Below are 22,732 nucleotides of genomic sequence, written 5' to 3'. Positions count from 1 at the left end.
CAATACTATGAAAGACATGATTCGGGAGGGTTAAAAGCCTATAAAATAACAGTTTTCACCTGCCAAAAAGTGATTGAAGGACATATACAGTTATTGAAAAGTTATTTCTGCCTAAATATGACTTGATCTCATTCTTGAGCTTCATAATATGAAGATCTGAGCTCACAGGACAGCTTGAAAATCTTGTAAAGGACCATTACAACAGAAAATGTGCCTTTTCACCTGCCAAAAAGTGATTGAAGGCCAAATACAGTTACTCAAATGTTATTTCTGCCTAAATATGACTTGATCTCATTCTTAAGCTTCATAATATAAAGATCTGAGCTCACAGGACAGCTTGAAAATCTTGTAAAGGACCATTACAACAGAAAATGTGCCTTTTCACCTGCCAAAAAGTGATTGAAGGACATATACAGTTACTGAGAGGTTATTTCTGCCTAAATATGACTTGATCTCATTCTTGAGCTTCATAATATGAAGATCTGAGCTCAAGAGACAGTTTGAAATTCTTTTAAAGGACCATTACAACAGAAAATGTGCCTTTTCACCTGCCAAAAAGTGATTGAAGGCCAAATACAGTTACTCAAATGTTATTTCTGCCTGAATATGACTTGATCTCATTCTTAAGCTTCATAATATCAAGATCTGAGCTCACAGGACAGCTTGAAAATCTTTTAAAGGACCATTACAACAGAAAATGTGCCTTTTCAGCTGCCAAAAAGTGATTGAAGGACATATACAGTTATTGAAAAGTTATTTCTGCCTAAATATGACTTGATCTCTTTCTTGAGCTTCATAATATGAAGATCTGAGCTCAAGAGACAGCTTGAAAATCTTTTAAAGGACCATTACAACAGAAAATGTGCCTTTTCAGCTGCCAAAAAGTGATTGAAGGACATATGCAGTTACTGAGAGGTTATTTCTGCCTAAATATGACTTGATCTCATTCTTAAGCTTCATAATATGAAGATCTGAGCTCACAGGACAGCTTGAAAATCTTGTAAAGGACCATTACAACAGAAAATGGGCCTTTTCACCTGCCAAAAAGTGATTGAAGGCCAAATACAGTTATTGAAAAGTTATTTCTGCCTAAATATGACTTGATCTCTTTCTTGAGCTTCATAATATAAAGATCTGAGCTCACAGGACAGCTTGAAATTCTTTTAAAGGACCATTACAACAGAAAATGTGCCTTTTCACCTGCCAAAAAGTGATTGAAGGACATATACAGTTACTGAGAGGTTATTTCTGCCTAAATATGACTTGATCTCATTCTTGAGCTTCATAATATGAAGATCTGAGCTCACAGGACAGCTTGAAAATCTTGTAAAGGACAATTACAACAGAAAATGTGCCTTTTCACCTGCCAAAAAGTGATTGAAGGACATATACAGTTACTCAAATGTTATTTCTGCCTAAATATGACTTGATCTCATTCTTAAGCTTCATAATATAAAGATCTGAGCTCAAGAGACAGCTTGAAAATCTTTTAAAGGACCATTACAACAGAAAATGTGCCTTTTCACCTGCCAAAAAGTGATTGAAGGCCAAATACAGTTACTGAGAGGTTATTTCTGCCTAAATATGACTTGATCTCATTCTTAAGCTTCATAATATGAAGATCTGAGCTCAAGAGACAGCTTGAAAATCTTTTAAAGGACCATTACAACAGAAAATGTGCCTTTTCACCTGCCAAAAAGTGATTGAAGGCCAAATACAGTTACTCAAATGTTATTTCTGCCTAAATATGACTTGATCTCATTCTTGAGCTTCATAATATAAAGATCTGAGCTCACAGGACAGCTTGAAAATCTTTTAAAGGACAATTACAACAGAAAATGTGCCTTTTCACCTGCCAAAAAGTGATTGCAGCTCCTTCCTTGTAACTTGAAGATGTTTTCTGCCTCAAAATGACTGATCTTTATCCTGAAGCATCATATGTGACAGATTACCACCTCACACTGGCCCTTTCCACAGTTTAAAGTAGTGAAAAGTAGTGGTTAAGATATATTCTTCAGAATATAACTGATGAGTGATATGAAGTGACTTTGAGGCAGAGCATCCCTTTCAGTCCAACATCAGGAGCATACTGTGAGCTCAGATCTTTACATTATGAAGCTTAAGAATGAGATCAAGTCATATTTAGGCAGAAATAACCTCTCAGTAACTGTATTTGGCCTTCAATCACTTTTTGGCAGGTGAAAAGGCACATTTTCTGTTGTAATGGTCCTTTAAAAGATTTTCAAGCTGTCTCTTGAGCTCAGATCTTTATATTATGAAGCTTAAGAATGAGATCAAGTCATATTTAGGCAGAAATAACATTTGAGTAACTGTATATGTCCTTCAATCACTTTTTGGCAGGTGAAAAGGCACATTTTCTGTTGTAATTGTCCTTTACAAGATTTTCAAGCTGTCCTGTGAGCTCAGACCTTCATATTATGAAGCTTAAGAATGAGATCAAGTCATATTTAGGCAGAAATAACCTCTCAGTAACTGTATATGTCCTTCAATCACTTTTTGGCAGGTGAAAAGGCACATTTTCTGTTGTAATGGTCCTTTAAAAGAATTTCAAACTGTCTCTTGAGCTCAGATCTTCATATTATGAAGCTCAAGAATAAGATCAAGTCATATTTAGGCAGAAATAACCTCTCAGTAACTGTATATGTCCTTCAATCACTTTTTGGCAGGTGAAAAGGCACATTTTCTGTTGTAATGGTCCTTTAAAAGAATTTCAAGCTGTCCTGTGAGCTCAGATCTTTATATTATGAAGCTCAAGAAAGAGATCAAGTCATATTTAGGCAGAAATAACTTTTCAATAACTGTATATGTCCTTCAATCACTTTTTGGCAGCTGAAAAGGCACATTTTCTGTTGTAATGGTCCTTTAAAAGATTTTCAAGCTGTCCTGTGAGCTCAGATCTTCATATTATGAAGCTCAAGAATGAGATCAAGTCATATTTAGGCAGAAATAACTTTTCAATAACTGTATATGTCCTTCAATCACTTTTTGGCAGGTGAAAACTGTTATTTTATAGGCTTTTAACCCTCCCGAATCATGTCTTTCATAGTATTGTCTCCAAATAGTAGGCATAAACAAGAATATTAGATGTACAAGACACATCCCAACATGGGAAGCAAATGTAGAGCCCAGATCAGATAAAAGATAATGCAGAGTCACGAGGATAATTGCAAAAGTGATCATTTCTTTATTGAAAATCCACACCTATAAATCACATTCATTACAGTCTAATTCATAAGACAGGGCTAAAGAAAAGGCATCAGACATACCAAGCACATAGGGACATGTCTATCACGTAATTGTCAGGCCTGATTTCGCTACAAACTCCACTTCTTTTGGCCACAGTTGTGATAATTACGTAACAACAAACGTTAAACTTTCTAAGACACATACCTTTACTATAATTGCGGACGTACAGTTGTGTGTATCTGCATATCATGACCGTTTCATCCAGAGAAAACCAGACGTTTAAACGCTACCGCTCAACGGGCTGCTGTGCGCGCTCCCGCGGCCGGAAATCAGATTCTGGCAGACGATCACTTTTTGGCACGACACCTGTCCTTCAGACAGACAAACTTCCCCTTTGTTGACGAGGACTCCGCCGCTGCAGCTGCTCCATAATACGCTTCTCAGAGGTATAGTTATGAGAGATTTGCGCAAATAACATCTGTTTCGGTAAGATATGGTATATGTGTGATGTTGACGTTTTATACCGTGAGTGAGGCTGTTCACTGACAAACAATAGGCTCATGATGAATATGTATGTCGGCAGAAACTTGATGACTGAATGTGAATAGGGTTACCTGTGTGACAGTGTTTTTTTGTATTCCTATAGTTAAGTATAGGCTAGTTTATAGCTTCGTTGAGTCCATATGAATATTTAAAGCAATACGCATACTGCATTAGCCCACGTTTTCAAATCAGATGCGTGGATAATGAGATATTACTGGCAACCCGCTGCGGACAGTACTGTGATCCAGTCACAGTAGATTAGGTTCACATTTAAAAGTTTGCATCATTTCATTTGTGAACCCACGTCATACGTTTAAGACAAAAAACAACACTAAAAACAGTTACAATTCAACACGAACCAATAACAAGCCCAGTCAATGCTCTGTAACAAAAACAAAAGAAAATCCCATGCAAGAAAAGATCACCCTAATACTAAAACACAGCTGTGGCACATGATTTAAGAAGGGATTCCATAATTGGCCAAATTTCCTTTCACTCCCACACAAGACTGGGGGTAGCCATTAGATTAGGTTCAACTTTATTGTGTACAGTTTCTGAAACAATGACATGTAGTTGAACAGCTAACCAGAAGTGCAAAAAGCAGAGTGCAAAGTAATGCACATGCTGTATGAATGAACAGAAGGGGATAGATATGAATACATTAAAATACATAGAGTAAGAACCGTTATAACACCATATTATAATATGAATACGCTAAGATAGCCTATACAGTATGAACAGAAAGATATGCAGTGCAGGTATTAATAGTAATGCAATAGTGAGACACCATAGACAGAACAAACAGCTTGAGATATGAGTATATGCTCTATAGATTAGATATGTGCAGTGGATACAGTATGGACAGTAGTGTACATTTATATGGGTAGGGTTGGTGTATATATATATATGTGTATATATATATATATATATATATATATATGTGTGTGTGTGTGTGTGTATATATATATATATATATATATAGTGCGATCAAATCCTACACAGACTACAACTAGTTCATATCTGATGTTATTTAAGTATACATTTATTATGTAACAATGTGAAGGATTCACTAAAATGCAAAGTTTTGAAGCATGCTGTTACTATTTACAGGTCTGCCTGATTCACTTGTCAGCAACTTGGTCAATTGCTGATCAAAAAGTATTGATTTATAAGCTAAATTGTGCTAAATTCATCTGCCACATTATGCCGAATTGAAGAGAAGACCAATAAATGGTCTGAACTTCTGTTTCACCGATATAGTCCGTACAGATAAATTAGAATTCACTAAAATAAGAGATTTCTTTAGGGAGTCTGGTGCTCTGTACCGGGAAATGGCTGTCACCTTGTTCCCAAAATAAATAAGTAAAAATGTTCAGAAGAAATAGCTATCAAATAACTGAAAGATGACTCGGATGCGGATTACACATCTTATTTATGAATACGTCCCGTTTTAATAGATACATTTTTTCATAACAAGCTGTTTGAAACTATTTTCTTTTTTTTCTCTTTTTTTTTTACCTTTGCACTGACGGTGACGTCACGTAAACATGGCCGCGCCCTGAGCAGAGTTGCAGCTGTCAGTGCCAAACACTCGTATGAAGTCAGATTAAAGCCGTAATACTGCACCGTTTAGGCAGATTTCTCCATGATATGACCCGAAATCTGCTGCGACAACAGAAACGTGTGCATTGTCAACCACAGGGACTTAATGAGACGTTATCGTTAGCTAAATTAGCAAGGAAGTTAGCTATAAGTTATATATCGACGTGTTGTCTTCTCCCTTGTTTCTTCTTTCGGGCTGGACTGCGAAAGAGAGGTCGGGGTTTTCAAAATATTTGGACGTCTAGTATTGAAAGAATGTAGGACTATCATCTTTTATTGTTTGGGTCCACTTTTTCTCGACTGTGACATGTTTGGAGGGAGTTTTGAACAACAAATGACAGCACCTCATTAGTAAAGAAGTAAGAACAAGAAGGTTCTTGTAAACCCTGGCTTGAGCCTGACTCCTGGTTTCCCCTATGTCCAGCAGCCACGATGAATACAGCTTGAAGCACATGGGCAACCTTATGGGCAGCAGGAGACGGAAAGCAGGGGATGATGGAGAGCAGAGTCTCATTGGACATCCATCTAGGGACTCTGCCACTGGTGGGGACCTCCTGGACCAAGATGCCCCCACATCAGGGTTTGTCTATCTGCTGGCGTTTTTCTCCGCCCTGGGAGGATTTCTCTTCGGGTATGACACTGGGGTGGTCTCCGGGGCTATGCTGCTCCTGAAGAAGGAGATGAACCTGAGCAACCTGTGGCAGGAGCTGCTGGTTTCCAGTACAGTTGGGGCTGCAGCCCTCTCTGCTCTAGGCGGGGGCTCCTTGAATGGGTGGCTGGGGCGCAGGATCTGCATCCTTTTGGCCAGTTTCATCTTCACTGTCGGTGGCATCGTCTTGAGTGTTGCCCCTGGCAAGGAGGTGCTTCTTGTGGGCAGAATCATAGTTGGTTTGGGCATAGGTGAGTTGATGTTTGGAAATTATGAAATAGGGAATTTGAGTATGTAGTCTTTATCTATATAGCTATTTGGTCAGATACTAAAGCTTGTTTATGTTTTCCTGGATTAAATATTTTTTTATCCAAACCTGGAAACTTTTTTTTACCTTTTTAACTGTATTTTTTATTGAGGTTATTAACGGCAACTTTGCGTAATGTGTTAAATGAAAAACCCTCTCAGTTCTCAGTTTTCACTTTTTTACATTTTGTCATGGAATTCAGACCAGAAGCCTCAAGCTATCTTCTCAGCTCTGTAGATTACCACACCCTGTTATTTTAACCTATATCTAAGCAATGTACAGATACAAAGTCCCTCCAAGCAACCTCTTACCTGACCTGCTTTTCCAGTACTACTATTGGCTTGTGTTTGCCTGAAGGAAGGATAGGACTGTGGATAATGTAACAGAGTAGAATTAGAACTTATTGTCTTGACGGTTGACTGATTACATGAAGTGTGTTGGTCATTTTATGTGCACGTCAAAATAAAACCCATTCTTTTTTCCCTTCAGGCATTGCCTCTATGACAGTTCCTGTATACATTGCTGAGGTTTCCCCCCCTCACCAGAGAGGTCAGCTGGTCACTATCAACTCCCTCTTCATCACTGGTGGCCAGCTCATTGCCAGTGTGATTGATGGAGCTTTCAGCTACCTGAGTCACGACGGCTGGAGGTTTGCATTGGTTCTACACTCTCTTCTCTGTTAATAACTTTCCATGACAGAACTTTACTTTAGGTTTGTTTAGTTGTACCTTCTCTGTGGTCCCTGAGGGGAAAAGAAAGAGATATTGTTCATCCACTCAGTAAACAGACTGCAGTGAAAGTTCTCTATCCAACCAGTTCAGAGGCGCTTCACCTACAGCGCTCATTAACAAAATGTCTACTCAAGCTGTGAGGTTAAAACAGTCGATTAGCAGAGCAGCAGCAGCATCAGTCCTCTGTCTAAGTCTACACAGGATGCATTGAGGCACAGCATTCAGAGAAAGTCACCCACATGTTGGCAGAGCTCAGAGGTCGACAAAATAAATGAATATTCGCACATACTGTAAAACTGAAGAAAATAGACTTTAAATGTAAAAGTACTTCAATTTCTGCTATTACACACATACTATATAGCGCAAGACATTATGCATCTTTTGTAGAAAGCTGATTTGATTGAATTAAGAGTGTATCTGTCCCATTGGACACACATCATACAAATTCCTCTTGTGTAGACGAGCTTTGACACTTGATCTCAGATATATTAGTATTAGCAAACAGTTAAATTGTCGATCAGAGAGCACTGGCAAGAGTATTTTTCAGTTGTGAGCAAACAAAGGATCATAAGTGGATTGGGTTTTAAAAAGACATAACTGGTCCTAAAAAAAGTCAAATGCTGGGACTGGAGTCTAACATATTGACTCAGATTTCAGTCATGTGGCTCGGATCTGAACATCCTCAGTTATGTGTCTTTGATGCCCCAATCCATCATGATGCAGCTTGAAATCGACCCCCTCCAAGACATTTGAAAGTACTCAGACCCCCACTTCGAGAATCCCATTGATCCAGCATTCCTTCTCCCCTTCACTCTTCCTTGTTCTCTCCATACTGTAGGTACATGCTAGGTTTGTCCATTGTCCCAGCAGTGCTGCAGTTCATCGGCTTCTTCTTCCTGCCAGAGAGCCCCCGCTGGCTTCTCCAAAAGGGCCGCAGCCAAGAGGCCCGTGAAGCTCTCAGCCGGATCAGAGCAGGCCAGAGCATTGACTTGGAGTATGACACCATCAAAACCAGCATTGAGGAAGAGGAGAGAGAGGCGGGTGGAGGTGAAAGAGTTCTGTGAAACAGAAAAGAATAACAGCAGTGACTAAATTAGTTTTGCCTGGATGTGAAAAAAAAACGTTTGGTACAAACATTTTTTATTGTATTAAATATTGTTTTTTTTTCTTGCTTGTTGTTTAGGAGGTCTTGTTATTTTGAGGATCCTCCGTCACGGTCCGACTCGCAGGGCTCTCATCGTTGGCTGCGGCCTCCAGATGTTTCAGCAGCTGTCTGGGATAAACACAGTCATGTAGGTCAACTATTTATCTTGTAACAGCTCCCACACAATTATCTTATCTCCCACCATTGTAAAAGCCCCTGTCTAACTGGGAACACAAAAAAACATCATCCATGAATTGATTTGGCTTTTCAGTGAGCCTCTGCTCTCTTATCTAGGTACTACAGTGCAACTATCCTGCAGATGGCGGGGGTGCGGGATGATAAAATGGCTATCTGGTTGGCTGCTGCAACTTCTGCCACCAATTTTGTGTTCACCTTGGTTGGAGTCTGGCTTGTGGAGAGAGTGGGCCGCAGGAAGCTGACCCTGGGCAGTCTTATAGGTTTGTCATTTGGATAGTCATTTTTAAAGACAACTTGTGACCGAAATTCACTATTATTATTTTATTTCTATTTTTTTTATGTGTTTTTTCTTTGCACCACGATTAGGTAATTAAAACACAATTTATATATATATAAACCCATAGCAAAATAGAGTTATTTTAAAATAGAACAAGGTAAACATAGGTTTGTGTCATGTTACCATTGCATTTAGTTGTTGTTCTTCTTTAGAGGGACATAAAACGTACAGGTCTGTCAGATACAATGTCTTGCTCTATATCTTAGTTGTAGTCTTACGCAGAGGTCTGTGCAGGATTTATGCATTTATAATTTATGCAGACAACATTATTATTCTTTTTCAGAGCTTTATGTGGTGTGTTTATTTTCTATAATGCAGGTACTGGTCTGAGTCTCGCCTTGTTGGCAGTCGGGTTCTTGCTATCTGCCATGAATTCTCCGCTCATCACCCTCCATCCAGTGGACTCACAAAACTCAACCTGCAACCTATATGCGTAAGTGAACACACCATTTCAGTCCTAACCACCAACCATTAGTTTTCATTTTGAGATGTTAGTTTATTGTTTCTTATTCATCCAGATAACAGGTTTGTGTATTCAATGTGACTTCATGGCAAGATATTGCTACTCCAGTATTGTTTTGGCTTGATTGTTAAATATTTATTACCATCACTCTCTTTACCTACAAGCAACCCAGAGCTAAATACATGGAGTCCTTTTCGAGGAGTTGTTCTAAAGCATTCTAGGAAATGTAGGAAATTGCTTACAAGAAATACATGTCCATTAGAAGTCTTGAGTTAAAGTAGGTTTTAACACTTGATGTCTGAGGAGTTGTAATGAGTTCAACATCATAGTGATTTGTGTACCTATATTTGCTTTTGTGATGATTTGACCAACGATCCTTGAGAATGAATCCATTGTTCTTCATGCATCCGTGAACATTGTTTATAAAGCTTCGCTATCCTTGTGTTATCAGAGGCTTGAGTTATCACTGCTGACAGTGGTATGTGTGCCTGTCTATTGCTTAGCAAACAGTGTGACCGCCCTGTTTGTTTGGACATGGATTTATTAGTATATGAGAGGTTTTACTTTCAGCTCTGTCCTCCAGGTCCTGTGAATTCTGCATGTTGGATCCAGTTTGTGGATTTTGTTATCGTGACAATGGCACCACAGTGTACGACGCCTCCTGTGTTCCTGTCAATCAAACGTCCACAGATCACGCCTCCTGGGGAAGGTTAGACACTCATTATCTGTGTGACAGAGAGGGTGAGAGATAGTTGAGATAGCAACATATGTGTCACAGTACAAACTCACGAACACCCAGTTCATGTGGGTCATTACAAGCTCATCATCGTATGCTTGCCACTTTAAAATCTACTTAAAGTTAAAGCACCTTTGATCTGCACTGCAGTGAGATTGCTTTTGCTGGATTTGAATTTAAATAGGTCAGTAGGCAAAACCTGTAGAGAAGTCTTGGTATTGATTTCTTGCAAAATTTCTTTCATACAGGTGTTCCAACCAGACAGAGGCATCTGGCAGCCTGTTCTGGGCCTATAACTACTGTCCAACATCCTACTCCTGGATCGTCCTGATGGGCCTCCTCCTCTACCTTGCATTCTTTGCTCCAGGTCTAAAATTACTTTCTCAATGTCTTTCAAACATCTCCGATCTAACAGTCGTCCAGCAAATTTAAGAAAATTCAGTTTTATCTTATTATGTCTCAAACTATAAGCAAGCTTCTATATTTAAAAAAGATTGTATTTGCTTGAAAGTAATCGTATTTATGCAATACATTTACAACATAGAAAACCACAAAACTATCACACAACTTTCACATACTGTGACACAAACCATTTTGGCTTGTTTATGATCACAAAGAATAACAAATACACAATATATTGCCACATAGCTCATATCAAGAAATGATACATGCAGTACATACATTATGTTTGTGAATATTAAAGAGCACCTCTGTGTGTTAGGTATGGGCCCCATGCCTTGGACAGTGAACTCAGAGATCTACCCACTATGGGCCCGCAGCACCGGCAATGCCTGTTCAGCCGGTGTCAACTGGATCTTCAACGTCCTGGTGTCTTTGACATTTCTACACGTTGCTGAATTTCTGACCTATTACGGTAAGACTATATCAGGAGGTCTGACGATGGTTAATACATTGTCATACCATGAACTGCTTTTACATGAAAAATGTGTTGTCTGTAATCATTTCTTTTGTTCTAGGATGGTATTTTTAAATTATTGTAACTGTTTGCCAGGTAAGAAACAAATAAAACGTAGGTCTGAGTTTCTTTCGGAGGTGAACGTACTTGTCCCTCAAAATCTACCTTTTCTTATTACGTCCAAACTGATTAAACTGAAATCGCTTTCCGTGAATTTGCTGCCATCTGACACTCTTTGTAGTGTGGTGAAGAAGAGTCGTACAAAAGTACATATTTATTTACTTCTTTAGTTAACCTCTCCTTGATTTGGTCCATGTTTACAGAGTAGAAGGAGCAGTTGAAAATGCACAAGAGGAAATGCTAGAATTCCCTGGTTAATTAGTTCATTAGCTTTATTCCTGCTCTGTTGTCTGATATGTGTCTATTTTTAATAGAAATGTAAGAATATGTTGTCAGTGAAAGCATTTCCCTGCAACTTTCGCTCTAGTCTTACCCAGAAATGTTGTTTTTACTCTGTATATAACCAGGCGTGGTCACTATAAACAACATTTTGTTTATAGCAACAGGACTGTGGCGTGGGAGATGAGAACTGAGTTTTGTTTACAAGCAGTGTGAGACTAAACAAACAATGCACATACAGTATAAAAAATATGTTTTTTAACTATAAACCATTCATTTATCACAAACGTTGGGGCCATCTCGCTGTGTATTGAGGTGACTGTGAAGTCTACAGCTGAAGACAAAGCAGCAAGAGATGCTCGTTTATAAACGTTTATAAAGAAACAGAAAATATGTTTAATAGTGGCAGCCATAACTCAGAATGTAAATCTCTCTACAGGGGCATTCTTCATGTACACCGGCCTGGTGGTGTTGGCCCTCCTATTCGTCCAGGGCTGCCTCCCAGAGACTATGGGACTGCAGCTGGAGGAAATCGAGAACCTGTTCACCGGTCAGCTCTGCTCCTGTGGAGCCTCCTCACCAAGTGACAATCGCCACATCCACTACATCCGGGTAAAAGGCAACAACCGCCTCCTCTCTGACAGCGATGCCTCAGATGTAGAGTAGACTGGGAAGATTTTCTCTCTCCACTCTGTCCTTTGGTTTGCTGATGTGGGGAGGAGAGAGGTGATCATGACGCCCGCTGGTGGCTGCAATCAGACATAAGCCAAATTTTTTTACGGCTCTTCAATGAGTGATACAAATGGGCTCTTTCTCCTCGCTCAGCTGATTCTTTTGCCAGTCTTCTGTGTTTTTGTATGTCTGCCTTTGTCTCGGCTGGGAGTTGGTCTACTTTTCTTTCTTTTTTTTCTTTGGAGCAGCAGCTCCTCGTTTCACATCATTCCCCATGTCATCATAAAGGGGAACACAGAAGCAAGACTTCCTTGCAGTGTTGGAACAGTGTTGTTGGAATACTTAATATTCCAGGAAAGCTATAGCATCTCAAAATAATGTGAAACTGAAATTATTGGTGGTACACTTCCATGGAATTTTCTTGTTTAACAAACTGATCATCTGTGTCTTATTAATGTTAAAGATGAACTCTGGGGAATGATTTTTGTTTTCCCAGCAAGTAGCATTTTAGTAACAAGTCTTTGTTTTTCCAGTGGGTTCAGGAGCCAAGTGACCTGGTTGCTGAATCATTATTTTTAGACACTGTAAAGAAATCTTTGCAGGAGTCCGAGTGTCAGTTTTATGTAGAAACACTCAGACTTTTGATATTCCAGCAAGAATGTGTTTGTATGTGAGTCTTTATTATCTGAGGTTTTAAATTTATTAAGATTTTACATCCACAACATGGACAACAAGTACTTCAAGTACTTGTCCTTGATTGATTCGGCTTATTTAGACATTTGCATATCTGCACACTATTTTAAAACAGAAGTTTAATTCCTGTTTAAAAACTACTAACATGGGTTTGTTTTTTTCTAGTCGGTGCTGGTGTTAAACAAAACAGTTGATTGTGGGTTGCTGCTATTGTGCGTACAGTGGGAGAGATTGCACTTTAAAAACCAAACTGGTGTCTTGCCTTTTGAAAGAAGATGTTTATATGTCAGGTTGCCAGAACAAGTTGCTCAAGTCTTTGATTTTCTAGCAAGGATCGGAATTCAGCACAGCACATTTCAGAGCGGTGGATTCAGACAACGCCATAGCCTTTATCACTGTAAGTACCGTATCAAGGTGTTAAGTGTGCTAATAACTTTTCCGCAATGCTACAACTCTGCTAAATATTCTTTAAATTTGATGTATTTGTTTTTGCAGCTCAGATAATGGTGAGCAAGTAGTCCAAAACAACGTACATCACATTTGTCCAGAACGTCCTGTTTGCACTGTGCAGGATTCCTCATGAGAAGGTTTCTGGTGCAGTTGTCTTTTGTGAAATTGACATTTCTGTGCAAATAATAGATGTTGCTTTCAGTGTCTCTTTGAAGAACAATCTTCATTTTGTTTCTAGTTACGTAGGACTCCTATGAACTTTTAAGAATATTTAACCTGAATAGTTTTCTGATGAGTGAAATATTTGGATATTGCACAAAAACCTTCATCCTTATGGGAACAAATCTTTTTCAGTATTTATAACTGCATATTTTGTGGTTGCAGATCTGTAATTCTTTCACATCATGTCATATGCAGTAGGAAAGTAGTGATCACATCCAGCCACTATATATACACACATGTGAATCTCATTGATTACCAGCATACGTGTTTCTTACTTTTGTAGTATAACAGAGATTGTAAGCCATTTTGTACAACCATATTTATCCTCAGGTGAACGAAAGTGATGAGTGTACTGAGAATGATATCTGAAAAGACAGCAGTATATAGGCCATAAAACATTGATATCATGACAGATGAGATGTGTTCATTTGTTATGTGTAATGCACATTTTGTGTATGAAATGCACAAATTAAATTAAAATGCTGTAAATTAAATTACTTACCATTTCTCTCATGTTCCATTCATCATGTTTTCCATTATTTAGGAAATAAACACAAGCACATTGAAGACAAGTCAACCGTGACATTGTGTCTGTCAGTATTTATCATGTATACCCTATGGTTTTGTTTGATGCTTTACATTCGGGTAGCCAGTAGGCATGCTGTTTATTTGTATATGTATTTAATGTATAAGTACATGTCAGAATACTGTTAGAACATAGCAATGAACCAACAAATAGCTCCTGTGTTAGCTGTGTTGTAGGGCAATATTTAGAGGGGTTTAAAGGGTCATTTCATCCAAATTACAAAAACCAAATCCATGAGAGCTGATTTTATGATCAATTCATTTGTAATTAATGTTCTGCCATTTTGTCCATGACAATGAAGTCATAACGTAGTGGAAAATGCACTTTATAACATTCAAATTGCTCTTTATATCCGACAAATAATGGGATGTAAGTCTGCTTTGTTTACTATCATACATGACAAATGAAAGAACTGGATCTGCATATTTGAGATGCTTGAATTAGCAAAAGTATTGCCCAACAATTTTCTATGAACCCTTCAGTGGTTAATTCATTAATATTTTAGCCCTAAAAACAATGTTCTTTCCTACTGTTTGTGTTTTTCCTATGCAGAGAGCTTTCAAGGGGGTTGAAGTGTCCTCTGACATTTCTGCCACCACAATGAAACATAGTTAATGGACTGACACAATGACACCATGACACAATATCTCCAAACTTGGAAAACAAAAACTATCTGCATGGCTAGATGCCACCAGAGTTGATGGTGATGATGTTTTATGAATAATTTTGGTGGACCCGCCCTTTGAATGTTGTTTTAAGTTTTCATGCCAAATCGTCCGAATCATTTTGTAACCTGTATTTCTAAAACAAAAGGTTTATCCAAGCAGAGTTTGTTTGATTTGGAGTGTAAAAATTACAGTTGTAGATCTATTGATTCACAAAGTGCAGGTCTGCAGTGAATGGGAGGAAAACTTTGTCATCTGTGACACATTTTCTTTGATGAAGAGTCTGTTCAGTGTCTGTAAAGCGGTCAGCATGCAGTCTTTGGCTTGGCTTCACTATAATATGCACTGACATGTGTTGGGTCATTAGTGAGCCTGTAGTTTGCCTGCTGGTAACTTGATAGGTTTGTAATGGGACTCCTGTATTGATGGTATTATCGCCCAGCAGGAAGTTGTAGGGTGGAGTGCTGGAGGCCTTTACACACTAACCTAACTCTTAACATGTAGCCTGGGCTTGCTTTGTTCCATTACCTTTTGCTACCTTTTGTTTCTGTTTGTTTTAAACCACTTGCAGCTCCAACAACAGCCACAAAAACATATGACTTAAATCTGGGATGTATGATTTACATAATACATAGTACATATCATACACCAAGAGATCATTGCACACCCAAATAAATATTTTGTAGGAGTATGAATATACTGTTTATAAGAAAACTCTCAGTCCTGACAGTGATGCAACAACTAAAGAGAAACAAAGAAGATAAATATTTATTACAAAAAGAAAAAGGAAACATATGCCCCACCTTATAACCCAAAGGTGTCAGTTAATTTCAGATATATACAAGTATTTTTTTGTGTAATCAGAGATATTTGTGCTAGTTTCAATAAACAGTAAAATGGGCCTAAAGTTGGGTGTTTTCATTTATTTATTATGTTTCATGACCCATTATAGGCTCCACCCGACTCTACTCTAGGTGTTGTCAGTTGTCATCCCTGGATATCTTGCTCTACTGATCTTACAAATATCTAATGCACCTTTATTGAGTCCTTGAATTCCTGTTTGTAATCAAAAAGACATTCTGCGTAATAACCAAGGAAACTTCCTTAATTGATGTAAAGTTCCCACTTAATCTTCTTAAAACCTCTCCAGCACCCCTTTACAATAGTTATGGTCAACAGCCACAGGGTGGCACTGAAAGTTCACTTGAGTGAGTAACTCAAGAACTCTGGTATAAATTAGATTGCACTAACCTGCAGGTATGTGTCAGGATGCGCTTCATGCCCTGTCACAGAATAAATAAATAAACCTAATAAATCCTGATTAAAAACACCTCCAATATTAATAAACCATACATGTAAAATAACACTATTATCTTAAAAACATAAGCTAGTAAATGGACCTTTAGTTTAGATTTTTTGTTGTCACATTTCCTGATGCACATTTTGTTCAGTTACAGTAAGAAAAACAATCTGATATCACAGGTCAAACAAAACAGAAATCACATGGCCAAAACGACTAAAATTTCAATAAGACTACAATAAAGTAAAAAGATTATAGTAAATAACACAAAAATAATGGATGTTTAAGCAATTAAAATGTGCTGCGGGACTTTACATTTGGCAGTACAGTTTTCATGTGTTTTAGACAGTCATAGACTTTTTTTTTTGTTATTTAAATTTTAAGTTTCGGCAATTTTTAGTGTACAAAAACAAGGCAAGTCATTCATACTCCTCCTCATCCTCTAGGATCTTGGCATAGACCATGTTGTACATGGGATATAGAAAAGTAAAGCAGTGAAAAATAAGCATGATAAAACAAACAAACAAACAAACAAAAGTATAAAAAGGAACATATGGAAGTGACAAAGTTCAGTCCATAAAAGAAAAGTGTAGCACACTCACTGGTGATCTGTAATGACTTCCAATCAGTCTTTATATGAGTCCAAAAGAGATCCCAGGGCGTTGTCCCCTCACCACCAGTACTTTTTTAGTCTGGTATGCACAGACTCATAGGATGCAGTCCAGTTTTTCAGGTCTGGAGTTTTAAGATGGTCCTGGAGGCTGTGACCTGACCAACCATAATAACAGAAAAAGACTTGGGGGAGGAACTGCTGAGCCAGACCAGTTAATCAAGATATTAACAACTTTAACCCAAAATGGTGTCACAAATGCACACTCATACACATTTTTAACTGGTAACTGTTGGGAGAGTTTAAACAGTTTAATTTATGTACAATAGAAATGATTGAGTTCAATATATATCCAATTTATTATAATGAAATTAATAATTTATTTTGATTTGGGTGTACACCGTTGCAACAATGTATTTGACACTAAACTGTATATGGCACGTTAAATCACATAATAAATCCTGTGAATCTTTACCAAATCAAAATGTTTTTCTGACTTTGTTACAAAAATGTGCACAGCACCCTTGTCATGACGTCACCTCGCAGCCGTTTCCCAGGAGAGGGCGTGGCTTGCTGACGCATTGCGGCTCCCTCCCCGGTGCGTAAACGGAGCAGAGAGAGGCACGGCGGCGCGTGAATCAAGCGGTACTCACGTGTGTGTGTGCATGTGTGTGTTTGTGTGTGTGTGTGAGTGGACGCGCGCGTGGATGTCTCACCTATCAGCGGCAGCGGCGTCAGACTGCATGTGGAGCTCGAGCCGGAGCTGAAGCATCCGGGCCGGACTGCGCAGAGATGCGGCGCACGTAGTCGCGACATGCGGACACACCGCCTCGCCTCCTCGCTGATATCATGGTTGAAAAAACTCACTTGAGATAATTTTTTTTGTTTTGTTTTTTTGTTTTTTTCATTAATGGCGGCGCTGAAGTCGAGGTGAGCAGCTCCGTTGCTCGGTCCTGCGCACTTTTTTCTCGCTCTTCTGCCAGGGCAAGCAGCCAACACAGAGAAATACGCCTTTTTTGGTTGTTTTTCTATCGACTGTTGTGTGAGGAATCATGACGACGGGGCAGGATGAAAGCTCAGTCCGAGTGGCACTGAGGTAAGTCGCTAAAATGTCTTGTAATTTTTTTTTAATGCGTAGCTGTGTCTTAATTGCCCGGTGCCACCTGTCAGTCAGTTCCGCGGGCCTAGCAAACACCTGCAGGTCAACAGGCAACATCTGCTGACCCACTCACTCACTGTTTCTATAAATTATCAGCCTCATTTCACTTTGAGCACTGTGACCCACATCCACAAAAACTCCTGATGCTGCTGCCTGCTTTTAGGGGCACATCTTCGGTCTGTTTGTGGCTCACCTCCGCTGAGATTTGCTGATGCACAGTCCCATTTTCTGCAAAAAAACATGAAGCATCACACCCTTTGGACAGGTGTACACACACGGGGCCGTCTTCAGCACCCTCCGGCCTGCACGAAGAGGGATGATATCATCTTTTGTAACGGCTGAGCTATCAGAGAAAGAAAGACGGGGAGGGTGGGAGAGAGACAATCAGCCTGTGTGTCTCCTGAAGCTGGGCCTCTCTCCTCAAAGCCTCCTGCAGAGAGACAGCTAATCGATGAAAGAAGAGCTTCACTGACAGCCAGGTTTCAAGGAAAGGACAGTGGACCGTTCAGGGCAGCTCCAGTTAACACTGTCAGTGGCTCCAGTGATTCAAGCCCGTTTACTTTTGCAGAAAAGGGAGAATCAGGCTCCTTTTCCTCTGAGTATATACACTTAAATGTACCATTGTGCTGAAGTAGGCCGCTCCCACCCAGCTGGTGAGGTGGCACAGTGACAGTGGCATAATTGGAAACCAGTCTCCCCCTCTGTGTCTCTCATTCAAAGCCATGCAGAGACCATTTGATGATTGTGAAATGATAGATAATGGCTGTATTGTTGCATTCATCTTGTCCCCCTCCCCTTATCTGTTTGTTTTCCATCTTGTCCCTGCTCATGTGTTCCTAATACACACCCTCATGTGCACTTGTTCCCAAAAGTGCATCATCATTGTTTGTGTGTGGAGCATATTTGTCCAGAGCTTCCTTCTTGGATGGGGGAAAAGCTGCATTTTGATGCTGGTGATGCAGCTGACGTGATATGATTTTGTTGTTTTTTGGTGGGTTTGTTTTAATCTCAGATATGTAGCTTTTAAACATAGTTGATGTGATGTCATGGTATAAATCTTGCAGCAGAGGTTTATTTTAGCAGAAAAGGGCTTCTTTCTAGACCAGTCATACAGGGTGAAATCCTTCGTAAAACAGACGGACACACCAATTTTGACACAGACAGTGTCAAAAGATGTCAATTTAATTTGAGAAAGGGGCAAAAGTTATCTTGGGAGTTGTATGAAGCCACCAGGCTGCCTTACTGAAGCAGAGTAGAACATGAAGGTTAAGTTAAAGTAAGTATACCAAAGTGAATTACAGTGCTTAGTGACAAAATGGTCTCTGGAGCAATCTGCAAAGCACAAATCAATGATATCTACCAGAGTGACCAGTATCTGAGTGGGGATTTAAGTGTGCCACGTACTCTTCCGGCGTCTGTACTGCTGTCAGGTGATTTGCCCAACATAGAGTCCAGCAGGAGATCTGCTTGAGCCTTTCTGTTTATCCCTCTGATGCTGCAAAGTAGAGCTCTAACGTATATTTTTATCATCAATCGATTCAATTTCAGTCATTTGTGCTGGTTCCAGTTTCTCTAATGTAAGGCGTTGCTGCTTTTCTTTGTCATTTATGACAGTAAATGAAGAGTCCACGGGTTTTGGACTGTTGGTTTGAAAAAAAAAGCAGCAATTTGAAGATATCTTTTAGGCGGAGGGAAATTGTGATGAGCAGTTTTCACAGTTGTTCAACATTTATAGACTGAACGATCAATCAATTAATTGTGAAAATCAGACATGTGACTAAAGTTATTTAGTCCAAGTCTCAAGATAGTCTCAAGATAGTCTCAAGTAGGCATGAGATGGCATGAAAATTTAATTTCACTATTATCCTGGCCAAAATAAATGCGATTCAGAGCTGGATGTTTGTCAGATTTGAGGTGTCCCTGTTTTTCTTTAGGCTGGAATCTGTTTCCACACATCTGATTTTACTTTTTTAGTGGGGATACGATGGGCAAGCTGTGCCTTCAGTCATGTTGACAGGTCTAGGACTTTGAATGACTTGAAAGATCATGACAATGCTATTGTGTTGATGTTGTTGTACTGGACTGATTCTTAGAATATATTGAAATGCAACATGACAAGACCACAAACTAGAGCTTCAGAACTGATCATAGAGCTGAACTAATGTGTGATGTGTTTGAATCAACATAAATGACATGAGCCAATTTATTATAATTATGATACAGGATGTTTGCTGTGAAGTTCAAACAATTTATGACCACAAACTAAAACCAAAAATACATGTTTATCCAAACTGGGTATACAGTAAGTATGTGTTTGAAATGACTTGCACTTTCTAAAAGAGTCTTTCTAAGACATGCAAATTGCAGTTAAAGTGTGGACAGCATTTATCCAGTAATAGATGGATGTTTTGTGTTCTTGTTCCAGGAACTAAAATCACAGCCCTGTATTTAGCACCCTGCCATAAGTAAAACTAGTTCTCTTTCTAAAATGTCCCCTGACAACTAAGTACAGTTGATCCCTGTGAGTAAAATATTTTGGGCAGTTTTAGGCTCTAGACTCCTACTAACGATCTACAATTTTGAAGCGTTCGGGACATAATGATGCCTGTAAAACCAGTGTTGTAATTAGTACATTGCTTTCCTCTTCGCCTTAGTGATGGTTTTGCAGTGGCATGTTGTAAATGCAACCAACTGGCAAAATAGTTTGTCAGGACTGTTGACAAGTCTCGCCATGCACGTGCTCAACCAGTTCAAATTGGGTGTGACAGTCCATTCTCTCAGCTGCTTAAAATCCAACAAGCTCCAGTTTATTTGTCTGTGCTTACTTCTCTAGTGCGCAGGAGTAGGTGTGTGTCAACAAAATGTAAATGCAGTGGAAACAGTGTGGAGCTTATCTGAGAGACCAGTGATTTTAAATGCACTTTAAGCCATAATGCTTGATCCCAGATTGCATACTACCTTAAACAGGGTTGCATAAGGACTGAGAGGTCCACTCGAGTTTGTTTAATCAGTTTAAGACCCCAGCTTATCTCGACAGAAACTGTCCTGTTCTTTCAGACATCCGCAAAGGACGCAAAGCTCTAAACACTTGCTTTCCATATGTATTTGCATCCATAGTATGTGTTTACCCATGCACAGAAAGGCTGAATGTTGAGAAAGAGTTGCACAGTGCAGCTCCCTGGCTACAGTGTACGGCTTGTACTGTAGTCGGCTTATTTGCACAGTGCAAGACGTCACAATAGTTTGTCTTAAATGGTCGGTGTACATTGAGGGGAAGGGCTCAGGAGGACTTGTCAGACCTGCCTGCTGCTGTTATACAACAAACATAAAGCAGCTATCATTCATTTTCACAGCGATGACAGATGAGCAGTGCAGATCAAAGCGAGAAGGACCGACTTATGCTGTTTATTTCTGCTCTAACAACTTTGTGTGCTGCTGTTTTGCTGATGTTGCCAAGCTCTCAAACCACATGAAGAAGAAGAGAAATTAAAAGACGTAACGCATCATGAAAATTCAGTTTCTTTCTTTTTATTTTGCCCTGTAAGGACTTGTTGATGGTCAGCTGAAGGGCATAACAATGACGATAATGAAATTAAATAGGCCCGTAAACCTCTTAAGGCTTAAGTTACAGGCGTACTTTAATGTAATGACATGGAGGCATGCAGCAACTGGTATAAGTGGCTAAGACTAAGCCCCAGGTTGAAGCTCACGAGCCAACTGTGGAGACAGGGTTAACTGTGAGCGAAAAAGCTTGTTAAAATGAGCTGCACGATTAGAGCAGATATCTGCTATTGCTTAATGACCAGAACGGGCCGTAACGCAGATGACAAGAGACAACAGCTGACAATAGCTGTGGGGGTTTACAGTGCCAACAGAGGCAAGGGGCCTCTCAACTGGGGAGGATACATGGGGTGCAAAATGACTGAAAAACTGGAAAACACGGAGAAAGAGTACAATTCCTGTACAAATGTTCAGAAATTGTGTATTTTAAAGCAATTATAAGGACTCAAACAGTCCATATATAGCCCAAATATACTTATTTTGAGTAGAGCTGCAACAAATCAAGTAGTTGTTAACTATTAGATTAGATAGACATGTTTCACTATTTTCTGACATTTTAGGGAGCATACAATTAATGAATTAATCAAATGATCAAAGGATCAATCAGTGATGAAAATGATTGTTAGTTGCAGCCCTGATTTTAAGTCTTAAATGAAAATAGCACTATATATTTTTTAAAAAACATAACACATTTTCTGGGTTTTGTCAGGATTTACATACAAAAGCTAAACCCTGATTATTTTTCGAGTATGATACTAATCTGAGCAGAAAGTACCATGGGTAGGGCCTGTAGAGGACTGGCAGAGGACCAGTGGGAGCTCAGATATGTTACGTTCAGATGCATGTTGGTTACCCATGGCATCACCATGCAAACACAAAAGCCCCGCCAGGTCCAAAGCCTCTCTAAAGACCTTGTGCTTTGTTCACATCCACTGAGCCAGGCCAGTCTGTCAGGAGTTAGCCGCTGACCCATGGTGCTGTGAATCTGTGTGTGTATAAGTGTGTGTTGGTCTCAAGTTGTTCTCTATTTCCTCTTATTGTTGTTACTATTAGTCTGGTGTGATATTTATTCCCCTCTCTGCTGTTTAAAGTTTTCTGACAGGGAATTTATTTAAGCTAAGTATTCGTGTTAAACACTTGCTGATAGTATTAGGGGGAAATCTGTACTCTGTTGGCCTATATGAAACACAGTATTTACATTCAATACAGGGTTCTCTGCCTTTTAGGCCTAGTTACAGAACCCAGGTTGTTTTGTGTGCCACCTAAGCAGAATGAAAGTAAAATAAATGTTGAGAGCATCAAAATTAGTAAATTACTTTCCAGATTTGGTTGACTTTGGTCCCTGGTGGACTAATTTAGCAAGTTTTACAACTTTTTATGTGTGTGTGTGTGTCGTGTCATTGAACAACACAGGCAGGCATCTTAAGGCCAATAATAACAGTATGTCTGGGTACATAGAAGAATAAAAGCTGAGATGAATGGACAGATAAATAAATGGGTAAATTCAAAATTTACAATACAAAATGTAAATGCATAACAAACAGCAGGAACCGCTGTACATGGTTATTTCATGTGGACTAAC

At 39.2% G+C, this 22,732-nt stretch overlaps 2 protein-coding genes across 12 annotated transcripts in view; both read left to right on the top strand.

Moving 5' to 3' along the window:
* Window positions 1–3,572: 3,572 nt before the first annotated feature.
* On the top strand, window positions 3,573–13,782 carry LOC311264004 (proton myo-inositol cotransporter-like). 7 transcript variants are annotated; one of them, XM_084364494.1, is made up of 11 exons: window positions 3,573–3,653; window positions 5,780–6,252; window positions 6,798–6,957; window positions 7,878–8,086; window positions 8,223–8,331; window positions 8,478–8,641; window positions 9,037–9,151; window positions 9,765–9,890; window positions 10,166–10,284; window positions 10,639–10,791; window positions 11,672–13,782. In XM_084364494.1, exons 2-11 carry the CDS (start codon window positions 5,805–5,807, stop codon window positions 11,896–11,898), a joined length of 1,830 nt encoding a protein of 609 aa, XP_084220620.1. In that variant the 5' UTR covers window positions 3,573–3,653; window positions 5,780–5,804; the 3' UTR covers window positions 11,899–13,782. The 7 variants fall into 7 exon arrangements, with proteins under 7 accessions (XP_084220620.1, XP_084220622.1, XP_084220618.1 ...); XM_084364496.1 differs by having other exon boundaries at window positions 3,585–3,653; window positions 5,777–6,252; XM_084364492.1 differs by having other exon boundaries at window positions 3,593–3,693.
* Window positions 13,783–17,024: 3,242 nt separating this feature from the next.
* Window positions 17,025–22,732, top strand: part of kif21a (kinesin family member 21A) — a 56,860-nt gene continuing 51,152 nt past the window's right edge. For 3 of the 5 annotated variants that reach the window (XM_084365281.1, XM_084365280.1, XM_084365279.1), the window contains exon 1: window positions 17,025–17,526. In XM_084365281.1, coding sequence (XP_084221407.1) covers window positions 17,483–17,526 — 44 coding nt within the window. In that variant the 5' untranslated portion in view covers window positions 17,025–17,482. The remainder of the gene's footprint in view (window positions 17,527–22,732) is intronic. The other 2 variants (XM_084365282.1, XM_084365283.1) reach the window with 1 other exon arrangement.

The sequence above is a fragment of the Pagrus pagrus genome (assembly GCF_965226575.1).
Source record: "Pagrus pagrus genome assembly, chromosome: 10".
In the NCBI taxonomy this organism is placed as follows: domain Eukaryota; kingdom Metazoa; phylum Chordata; class Actinopteri; order Spariformes; family Sparidae; genus Pagrus; species Pagrus pagrus.
The sequence above is the reverse complement of the archived record's forward strand: the minus strand, read 5'-3'. Positions and strand labels throughout refer to the sequence as shown.

What these genes read in the sequence shown, in the direction of transcription:
- LOC311264004 (XM_084364491.1), top strand. Translation starts at nt 5,769, where the DNA reads ATGTCCAGCAGCCACGATGAATACAGCTTGAAGCACATGGGCAACCTT. An exon ending in CATAGTTGGTTTGGGCATAG is followed by an intron (nt 6,253 to 6,797) that starts GTGAGTTGATGT and finishes TTTTCCCTTCAG; the next exon opens with GCATTGCCTCTATGACAGTT. An exon ending in TCTGGGATAAACACAGTCAT is followed by an intron (nt 8,332 to 8,477) that starts GTAGGTCAACTA and finishes TCTCTTATCTAG; the next exon opens with GTACTACAGTGCAACTATCC.